Source organism: Echinops telfairi, unplaced genomic scaffold (assembly GCF_000313985.2).
Source record: "Echinops telfairi isolate 266 unplaced genomic scaffold, ASM31398v2 ScPeMD7_7420;HRSCAF=8458, whole genome shotgun sequence".
NCBI classification, from domain to species: Eukaryota; Metazoa; Chordata; class Mammalia; order Afrosoricida; family Tenrecidae; genus Echinops; species Echinops telfairi.
In genome coordinates this window covers 13,770,664-13,782,072 of record NW_022111320.1, presented here as the reverse complement: position 1 = coordinate 13,782,072, position 11,409 = coordinate 13,770,664, and the positions used below count along the sequence as shown (strand labels likewise).

General features: G+C 35.8%; 1 protein-coding gene across 1 annotated transcript in view; it reads left to right on the top strand.

Moving 5' to 3' along the window:
• WDR49 (WD repeat domain 49) overlaps positions 1-8,766 on the top strand; it is a 158,358-nt gene extending 149,592 nt beyond the window's left edge. The window contains exon 18 of the mRNA XM_004704102.1: positions 8,642-8,766. Within this exon, the coding sequence (XP_004704159.1) occupies positions 8,642-8,766 (125 nt within the window). The remainder of the gene's footprint in view (positions 1-8,641) is intronic.
• Positions 8,767-11,409: the final 2,643 nt, after the last annotated feature.

Below are 11,409 nucleotides of genomic sequence, written 5' to 3'. Positions count from 1 at the left end.
AGAATGATGAGGGCAATGAATGTACAAATGTGCTTTACACAATTGATGTATGTATGGATTGTGATAAGAGTTGTATGAGCCCCTAATAAAATGATTAAAAGAAAAAAGAAGTGAGGGGGGAGAGAATCCATCTCATTTAAATAAAATTAAATTTAAAAAATTCAGAAAGCTTTCCCTTTCTCCTATAACCTCATTTGCTCATTCCCACTCTTACCCATGTGTAAAATGAGTATCCTTTCAGAGTATGAACTTGGGATTTAAATGGTGGCTTTGATTCCTTTTGATTTTTGTTGGCCTGGTCTACTTTTCCTTTTTTTATTTCACATTTTATGAAATCATTTATTTTAGATATATGCTAGCTCTGGCTGTTTGATACAATTATAACTCAGTTTTATCCCAGGAAATTCAGGCATACGTCCACTCACAGTGGACGTTGGTGTGTGGTGGTTGCATATGAGTGAATCTGATTCGCATTGTCTTGCTGGCACTTGGAAACCACCAGCAGTTCCTTGGCACAAAGACTGGGCTTTCTCTTCCTGTAAACTGTACCATCTCAGAAACCCACCAGGGTTCGCTGTGACTGAGGGAGGGAGTGAGTTTACACTTCCTGATATTTAGTTATATTTGATTTTCTAGCCTGCTACTTTGTATTATTTTTCCTTTTTAACTTTCTAGTGTGATTTGGGAGAAAGTTTACAGAGAAAATTGATTTTCCATTGAATAACTTTCTGTTTTCTGACATTGACGGCAATACCTACAAAAGAATAGGATTCTTCTCTCTTTGTCCTTGTGTTTCTCATTTCTAAGTGTTCTTTCTTGTCCCTTCCTGTCTTCTGAGTGCTATCCCTGGGCAAATAACCCCACGGCCGGTGAGTCAGTCCCTTATGGCGCATGGTGGTGTTTAAGACATCTTTATAACTTCACTCTGCAGTGCTACCCTGTCCCTACTCATCAGTCAGTTTGTTGTACTGTGTTTTGCTGTGATGGTAAAAAGCATGCCATGTATATTTCAAAACCCAGAAGTGTCCCTCTACTAAACAACTTCCAGCAAAGCTTCCAGACTATGGAAAGACTAGGGAGAAGGAAAAGGGGACGCACTTCTGAAAAATCAGACATTGAAAACCCATGACTAGCAGAAGAATAGTGTCAAACATGGCGCGGAAGATGAACCCTTCAGGTGGAAAAGTCAAGATAAGAATGGGTGAGAGCTGGCTCTTGAAAGCAGAGTGAACCTTCATAATGCGGGCTGGGCAAAGCTTTCCAGACTTTCATTTGCTGATAAGCCCCAAGTCAGAACAAGAAGAAACAGCTTCAACCTTCCATTACTAATCAAAAGGTGAAGTCTATGAAGGCGGAATCTAGGAATATTGGAAATCATCTAAAATAAAACATATGATATCCTAAGCATTTAGTGAACGGAAATGGACTAGTATTGGCCATATGGAAACCAACAATTAGATGATTTTACTATGCCAGCAAATGGCAAATTAAGAGGAATGGTGTTGCAGTCATCATCTTCATCATCAGAAAAAAAACATTTTGAAGTATATCTCTCTGTGATAGGATAATATCTATATGCTTATAAAGACAAATTAATACAATTATTATTCAGACATACACAGCAACCACTAATACCAGTGATGAAGAAATTGAATAATTATATAAATCTCTTCAGGGTGAAAGAGAAAAGATGCAATCAAGATGAATTAATAATCACTAGAGATTGGAATATGGAACCATAGAAACACAGGAAGGATCAGTGGTTGGAAAACATTGCCTTGGCGATAGAATTAAAGCTGGAAATTGCATAATAGAGTTTGGCAACAGTAACAACTTCATTACAAATGCATTTTTTCAATAATATAAATTGTGACAATATAGGAAGACCTCACCAGATGAAGTACATAAAAATAAAATTTACTACATCTGTGGGAAGAGATGATGGAGAAGCTCAATGTCTATCGCCTAAAGTAAGGCCATCGGCTGACTATGAAACAGATAGTCAATGGCTCCTTTGCAAGTTTAGGTTAAAGCTGAAGAAGGTAAAAGCAAGTTCATGATAGCCAAAATAGGACCTTGAGTATGTCCTATCTGAGTTCAGAGACTAGATAGAGAACAGATTTGATGCCAGTAAGCACTAATTGACAAAGACTTGATGAGTGGTGATATGACACCCAAAAAGCAAATAAAACATTATTAGAGAGACAGGAATCAAAGAAAGGGCCAAAGTAGATGTCATAGGAGATGCTGAAACTTGGTCTTGAATATGGAGTAACTAAAGTAAAAGAGTTGAACAAAATGTTACAAAGTGTAGCTCAAGAAGACAAAGTAAAGCATCGCGAGATGTGCAAAGATTTGGGATTCGAAAGCCAAAAAGGAAGAACACATCCAGCTTATCTCGAACTGAAAGAACCGGAGGGGAAACCAGAATTCTCTATTGGTAAAACATTGCATTATGCAGGAAGCACTGAAAAAAGATGGAAGAAATGCATTGAATCACTGTACTCAAAAGAATTGGTTGATGTTCACCCGTTTCAAGAGGTAGCGTGTGATCAGCAGGGAAGGAGCAAGTCCACGTTGTCCACGCTGCACTAAAGGCATCAGAGAAAAACAAGACTACTGCAGTTGATGGATGCCCAGTTGGAATGTTTCAACAATCTACGGAAACATTGGAAGGACTAATAGCCGATGTCATTAAATGTAGACAACAGCAGCCTGACCAACTGACTCTATTTGTGGATCCATATTTGTGGATAGTCCAAAAAAAGTGACTCAACATAATGCATAAATTATCAAACAATAAAAAATATCAAATAATACCATTATCATTTTATCAAATAATATCTTTAATGTCACTTGTGCAAGCAAAATTTTGCTGAATATAATTTTTTTTAAGAATCCAGAAAACCTGTACTGTTGCAGCAGCACAGCAACAAAGAGCTGCCAGAACCAAGCAGGACTCAGAAGACAGACCGAGGGATGGCACTGCTGCCATCAGCTGGACCTTAGCGAAAAAGAGAGAATACTAGAAAGATGCTTATATCTTAATTGACTGTGAAAAAGGCATTCAACTCTGTGGATAATAACAAACACAATGAATAGCATTGCACAGAATGGGAATTCCAGAGCACATGGTGTGCTCATGGATAACCTGAATATACATTTGAACAGAACAGGAGTATTCGTATTTTCTAATACTCCAATACCAAACATAACACAGCAAAAACCTTTTCTGCCAGTAAGTAGATGCTGACTCATAGTGAACCTTTAGGTAGAATAGAACTGCCCCTGTGAGTCTCTGAACTGTACGTAACTCTATGGGAGTTGAAAGCCCACCTTTTTTTTAAAAAGTAGAGGCCCAAAGTCCAGTGCTTCCTTGTTTTATTTATGTATATATACATATATAGACAGATACACCTATATTTATATATTTACATATATACATATTTATATTTATACCTATATATACAATTTTTACTTTCTTTTTCTGTCCTCTTTTACTTTTTTCATTTTAATCATTTTATTAGGGGCTCATCCACCTCTTATCACAATCCATACATACATCAATTGTGCAAAGCACATTTGGACATTCATTGGCCTCATCATTCTCAAAACATTTGCTCTCCACTTAAGCCCCTGGCATCAGGTCCTCATTTTCTCCTCCCTCCCCGCTCCCCCCTCCCTCTTGAGCCCTTGATAATTTATAAATTATTATTTTGTCACATCTTGCCCTGTCGACGTCTCCCTTCATCCACTTTTAGATCCTTGTAATCGGTTCCCCTTTCCAACCCACTCTCCCTCTACACTCCCAGTATCACCACTCACACCACTGGTCCTGAAGGGATCATCTGCCCTGGATTCCCTGTGTTTCCAGTTCCTATCTGTACCAGCGTACATCCTCTGGTCTAGCCAGACTTGCAAGGTAGAATTTGGCTCATGATAGTGGGGGAGAAAGCCCTGCTTTTCTCCCAAGAGAGTAGTGGATTGTTTGCAATCAGTAAAAGTATTGAATAATTTGACTATACTTATTCAATCTCTTTCCAAACAAGCAATCTAAGAAGCTGGACTATATAAAAAAGAATGCAACATCTGATTTGGAGATAGGTTTATTATTAACAACCTTCAATATGTGGTTAGGCACCACCTTGTTTGCTGAAAGCCAAGATGATTTGAAACATTTACTGATGACGATCCAAGACTAGCCTTTATTATGGAGTGCAGCTCAAAATAAAGAAGACAAAAAGCCTTCCAACTGAACCAATAGTGAACGCCATGATAAATGAATAAAAAATTGACATGATGAGGAATTTAATTTTCCTTGGATATACAAATACTTAGGGACGTTTTAGTCAAGAATCAACATATGTATAGCATGGGGCAAATCTGCTGCACAATACCTGTGCAAAATGTGGAAGAAAAAGGATGTCACTTTGAGGATTAAGTTGCTCCTGATCCAAGCGATGGAATTTTCAGTTGCCTCACTTACATCTGAAAACTAGACAATAAATAAGGATGACTACAAAAGAATCAAGGTCTTTAAATTCTGGCTTTAGAACAAACAATATATCTTGGAAGAATGACAACCAGAATGCTCGTTAGAAGTCATCTCCCATACTTTGAATATATTATCAGGAGATACTAGTCCATGGAAAAAGATATCTTGCTTAGAAAGAAGGTAGCTGGTGAAAAAGACAATGCGCCAACAGTTGTCTCACACATAAAAATTGTCTCAAAAACATAAAAAACTCGCCTATGCTCTTGCTAGTCTTCCTTGTCTTGATCATTTTGTGCCACCTTCTCCCTTATTGTACATTGCCTTTCCCTTCACTCAATGGACTATGTGATAACCATCTAATTCATGGTTTGCTCTTCCTTTCCCATCCATCGTTTGCAACCTTCAAAGATCAATTGTTGTCTGTGTGAGAACCTTTTCATCACTTTGCAACAGTGGTCTCCTACATTATTTTTCCTCTTGTGATTGATTAATTTTATTCAATATAATGCCCTCAACATCTTTATGGTTGCATGGTATTCCATTGTCTATATGTATCATAGCTTGCCCATTCGTCTGTTGACAGGTACTTAGGTTTTTTCTATCTTTTTACTATTGTGACTAGTGCTTCAAGGAGCATAATGAATATATTTGTATTTCTGCCATTCGTATTTCTGTAGAATATAGTCCTTTATTTCATTAGGATAGTAATTATTAGGTCTATGACATGAGATATGATGAAAATGTTGTGTTCCCTCAGTCCCGTCCCCCTCATTCTACATACAAAATTATTTAATATTGTGGTGGTCTTTTGTACTTACTTTTATTTTGCTAAATATTCTTGTCAGTTTTAATTGATATGCACATATATATTTTCCATTAGCTCTTAATGATTCATCAAGAGTGAAACTTCTTTGTCCCTTCCCTTTCTTATTTTTGTTATTGTATCATTTGTATATTTCCAAGCACCTGGTCTTTACTGTCTGTTCTGTCACCCTACACTCCACATGGTTTTCATCTTAGTTACACATTTATCTATTCAGTGCTGACTACAGTATCTTTCCCCAATTTTTTCTCATTTATTTCTCAGTTTATCTCTTAGTAATTTCCACAGGAAGCATTCTTGGGAAACATAGTCCCTGCATTCTCTAGATGTTGAAAATTATTTGTTGTTTTAATAGTTTAGAGACAGTGTCAATTATATAATGTCACTAGCTCATTCTTTTAAAAAACTGTTGTAGGTGTATGTGACAGATTTTATGTCAACTTGCACCTCTGTGAAAGTGCAGGGGTGGAGTCCGACCTGTCAGTCAAGTCACAGCCTGAGGATACCTCCGTGGTGTGTGCCTCTTTATGAGAGAGCACTGGGAACTCATTTCTTTCTCATCCTTCACCTCCCTGGCTGGGACTTCATGAGGATTCTGTGGCAGCCACTAGGGGCAGCCCCATGGGCTTGCTGATTTGAAGAGCTGTCAGGCCTTGCTATCTTTCCAGGGAACTTGGATCCACAGGACTGCACCGACAGGCTTGTGAACTCCCTGCTTCCTGCTTCACCCATCTTCATCACCAGCCTGCAGCTCTGGGTCTGAAGAGGACCCTGGCTATCATGGACTTGACTTAGACTGGACTGGCATGACTCCTTGATATAAAATTACTTTTTGATACAAAATTCCTTCTTCCACATATGTCACTGGTTTTGTTTCTGTAGACAACTCAGCCTAAAAGAGTATACTTCTAGCTTCTGGTATTGAGTATGGCTATCTAATGTAACATAAGTAGTTTTATTTTCCCTTTAAATGATTTGATAATTTTGCCTGGTTACCAAATTATTCTCTCCTTATATTAAAAAAGCTAATAACTTTACTAGGACATGCCTTAGTTTTAACAACTCTGAGTTAAGTACCTCTAGTACCATGTGTTTCCTTTCAATATACACATCAGGTTGTCCTTATTTGAGAAAACCTACTTCAAATGGTGCTTTGAACTTTTGTTCCACTTTAGTTTTCTCTCTATGAGCCCCCTCCTCTATTTTGTTGCATCTATTTTGGGGGGGTCTCAACAATATCTGTGATTTTCTCTCTAATTCGTTCTCATTAAATTTTCATCTTACTGGTTTTTCTCATTTCTACCCATACATTTTCAACCGTGTTGGCATATGGTCTATTGTCTTTTGTGATTGATTTCTATTCTCTCCTGAGTTCTGCTAACGATATGTTATCCCTTCTTACCGTGTCTTCATCGCTCCCCTGAGTTCTTTCACTTTCGCTTTTTGATCTGCTGTCATGGGACTTATTCACTTTTTAAGAATAAATTTTATTTATGGCAATATGCTTGGTAACCATATTGACCTGACAATGACAACATTTTTTTTTTTTGTCTGGTGGTGGGCTATGCCGATATTTTTTATTGTTATCTTGTTATTATTATTGTTTTAGTTCTATCATTTATTCAATTATTTCTTGGCTAGTAATACCTTTGCATATATGCTGTGAAAGCTCCTTCAAAAATTAATTACTATTCATTTTTTCCGCTTAAAACTGAGCTTTGCAAGGTCTCTGGGAGAGACCTTGCAGTGCGGAATGAAGATGGTCTCCAATAGTTAACAACCTGCAGGGACAGACTGCTTTCTGAGAACTGACTCAGGTCTGTGATGATTTATGTACCGTAGACTCCATCATTACTTTGAGCCAAAGCAAGCAGAGGAAACATTCCGATTCCAGTGCTGTTCACCTTAGTCTACATTTCCCCGACATAAGTGTCTTTTTGCTAGCACTTCCCAAGATGCTGCTTCCCTTTTTGCCACTCTATATACTTACCTTTTAGTTTTGTGCATATTTTCCCCAATATCAGCTGCCGTTCTTCATGTTTTGTAGGCTACCGATCATATCGATCTTAGAGAGTTGCTGAAAGTGCACTTTGTTGGCCGGGTGATTTCCCACATCTGTCTGTTTTTTTGTATGTTCTCCAGGAGAAAAGAAGAAAGGGATGACTTTACGTGCATGCACTTGAAGTGGAGAGCTTGTTTTTTGTTTGTTTGTTCTTTCCCATAATTCAAATCTATAAAAGGGCCACGAAACCATAGAGTTCCTCCGGTTTTACAAGGGTTTCTCTGTTTTGTATTCCTTGGCTTGGCATTTATGTAACTCACCCTCAACCCACCTCATCTCTCTTCCCACTTTTACTCACCTTTATATACATTGTGCTTCCATTCAAGTGCTCTGTTCAGACTTACCTGAATAGTGGCTCTTGTTTTCATTTTGTCTCTTCAAATTGACATTATTTTCTCTCCACCTACATTAACCTCAGCTCCAAGATTCAAGAGTTTTCTCAAATAGGTCTAATTCTTAAAGTTTTCTTCTAATCCCTGAATATTATAAACTATCTTTTCTACACATACATTTATATTTGTTCATATTCTCTTAGCATTGTATCCTATTGAATAAGATGTTTTGGATATTTATGTACTGATTTCTATTTCTCTTAGTTGGAACAAAGCCATATTTGTGTTCCATTTATGCCTGAACACAACTTTATGTGTTGTGTACACTCAGTAAACATTTGTTGAAATAGCAAACTGAAGCAAAAGGTCAAAATTATTTTCTTCAGTGCATGACACAATTTCCTCCTATTTCTCCTTGATGTATAATATAACCACTCATGGGGATAATTTGGCTCCTTTTATTTTTTTAATTCGAACCCACAGATCGTGCAGATCGAATATGTTATAAAGATATGATTGCAGATGTACGTGTTGTCATGCAGACTGCCAAACTGTGTTTTGATTGTCTTAATTGTCATATTTCAATACAGAATAATTTGTTCTTTGCTCTTTATGAATCTTTAACAGAGTTTAAGTAGATTAAAAATAAAAATGAAAAACTCTTAGTCATCTACTCTCAAATAATGTTTCTCTATCACTATATAAATGAATGAAACAAACATATCCTTCTAGAATTTAGCTTGTCAATTTAAGATTGAAGTAAAAAGAATTGCAGAATATTAAAGAATAAATTCTCAAATCCACACTTGTTTATTGAAACACAGATTTTTGAGATAAAATAAGGCTTAAGAATTTCTTCTTGTTATTTGACTTAATTTGGCCTCTCATCAGATGTAATTGACGTGCTATTTTCTTCATCATTTTTGTAGCTCTGAAAGCTGTATTTGATGAGAAAAATCTGTTCCCTAAAGAACTTCTGGGTCGTGAACGAAGAGCCAAGCAATTATGTCAGGAAATAAGTAGTGAAGTGAAGATAAAAAGAAATAAGAAGTAATTATAACTACAACAAAAAGATATTATTGTCACAGAAAGTATGTGTATAACATGTAAGAAAGGAACAAAGACATCTGCCTCTATCCTATACTTTATATTTGAATTTTAAAAAGTTTCCTTTTTAGATGATGTTTATGCTGCTTTCACCCATCCCTTCACACTTCCTTTATTTTTCAATAAAATAAAGATTATAGAGAGAACAATATGAACCAGTGTGATCTATTCTAAAATGTTTTCAAATAAAAAGTGTAAATCAAGACAACGTGTTCTAACCAATTTTATTTCTGCTTGCTTCTGTAGACAAACTTGTTTTCTTCAATTTACGTTTGAAACTTGTACTGAAATTCAATACAACAGAGTAAATGCCTATAAACTTAAATGTGAACTGTTCTCACTTATTTACACTTTCTAGTTTTAAAAGACAGTTCTAAAATCAGCAATTAGAGCTTATTAATATGTCTTTCCCATGAATATTTATTGACGTGTAATCTTTGATACAATTATTGGGATTGGTCCCTTCTATACCTCGTTACATTGTACTTTAAAAGTGAGTGACATGGGACAACCAAAGAAGTAATAGTCTTAACGATGCAAAACAAAGATGTAGGGACTATATGAAAAGTCCATTATATGTAGAAGACCAAATAGGAAGTATTCAACTATTAAGATCAACTGCCCTCATTTATAAGCCATTTTTCTTTGTAAACATGACTATGCATAAGACAACTAATAACCTTATTCTGCTTTATATTTTTTGTCCTACAGAAAATAATTAATAAATTCTATAATTCTAACTTTAGTTAGTTGTCATATATTTGTATCTTAAATAGTCCTCTAAAGGACATTTGCGCATTAATAAAAATTTTACTATAGCACAGGCTGGTGTGTTAGCAGCTAGAAAAGAATGAACATTATATGGCAGTTTACCGTATCTAGAGATAAAGGAAGTTCATATTATTTAAGCCTTCCAATAATTGCATGCAATAAGTATATCTATTTTAAAGTGGATATCTGAGATGTGGTTCTATTAGCAAAGTTGGGATTATAGCTCAGGTCAGTTTTACTGAACAAAATTCTATTTTGCCTTTCACTGTCCTTTTTACTCTTTCCATGTTACTATAAATTCAATAGAATTGGTTGAAAGTTTCATTGAACAATCTATTAATCAAATTCATAACTTATTACTGACAAAATATCATTTGATTATAGCACAGTGAAGTGAAATTTGGAGCACATTCCCAGAAACCCAGGGAAATGTCAAGATGTTAAAGGGGTGTAAGATGCCACTAAATACTTGGCGAAGCTATTTTATTCTTCCATCTGTCCACACATTCATCTGTTCACATAGCTACCTGTCCATCCAATATTTATTCAAGGTATATTCATGTGACTGCTTCATTTTGCAATTTAATTTATTTATGCCATTGAGAGTATACACAGAAAAAGCAAAACCAAAACAATAGCAGTTCCTGCATACGCCATTTAGTGACATTGATTACACTCTTTGAGTTGTGAACCTATTTTCTCTTTTTCATTCTTAAGTGGACCTCCTACATTAACACACATTTACTCCCCCACTCAGATGATAAGTTAATCTTTGGAATTGCTGTTGGCATTTTGATCCCACATAGACAGTCCTTAAAAGAGCATTATGCAGACATTTTCACTCACAAAACTTAATAAACTATTGCTTGGTTTTAATAAGACTTCACATGATATTTCTGGTTAAAGGTTTAAAGATTATCCCAGGGCAATAGATTCAGGATTTCATCTATCCTACATGACTCCTTGAAGTATGGAGTCCATGACAATCTAAAATTCTGCTCTCTACTCTCCATTTTTCATCTGAAAAATCCTTTCCTTTTTTCGTGTTTAACAGTTTTACTGATATATAACTTGGATACCATATAATTCAATGGTTTAAATGTATTAAAAAGAGTTGAGCAATCCACTACAATCAACTGCAGAACATGGTCTTCTTTCTTGTATCCGTATTCCACAACCTCACATATCATAACCCTAAGGAACTGTTCATCTAGTTATTGACTCTAGATTCATCTTTTCTGGATTTCACATGAAGAAAATCATATGCAAAATGAAATAAAAGAGAAAAATCTTGATTTAAGTGAAAGCGGGGATACTAGAAACCAGAACAGATAAGAAATTGGCCAAAAGGGAAAACAAACAAGAATATGTTACAGTTTAACCTGTGTTTGCAGTAATCCCCTTCCCAATGCACTCCGAGGGTGAAGCAATTCCCATCCTGGTTCAATGGTGGGAGGGAATTCCACGGAGGCTGATTCCATGCGAGGACGCTGCAAAAAGATTTGGGGCTTTCATTGTCATCTACAGCCTTCTGCAAAGCAGTTGCTCAGAATATAAGCTCTAATTAAATTTCTTTTTCTGATCTTGTATCTTATTATTTACAATCCTTGATCACACAGAGAAGGTATGTTCCTTCTGTGTGGACTTAGCTGACATCTATCTAACTTAAATGGCTTTTAAAAAATATACTGCTTTATTAACATATAATATACATGTCATATAAACCAATGATTCAAATATATAAAATATTTCTTTAATCATTATCACAGTCAATTGTGGAACATTTTCTTCATATTCCTGCATCCATTTCTATTAGCAT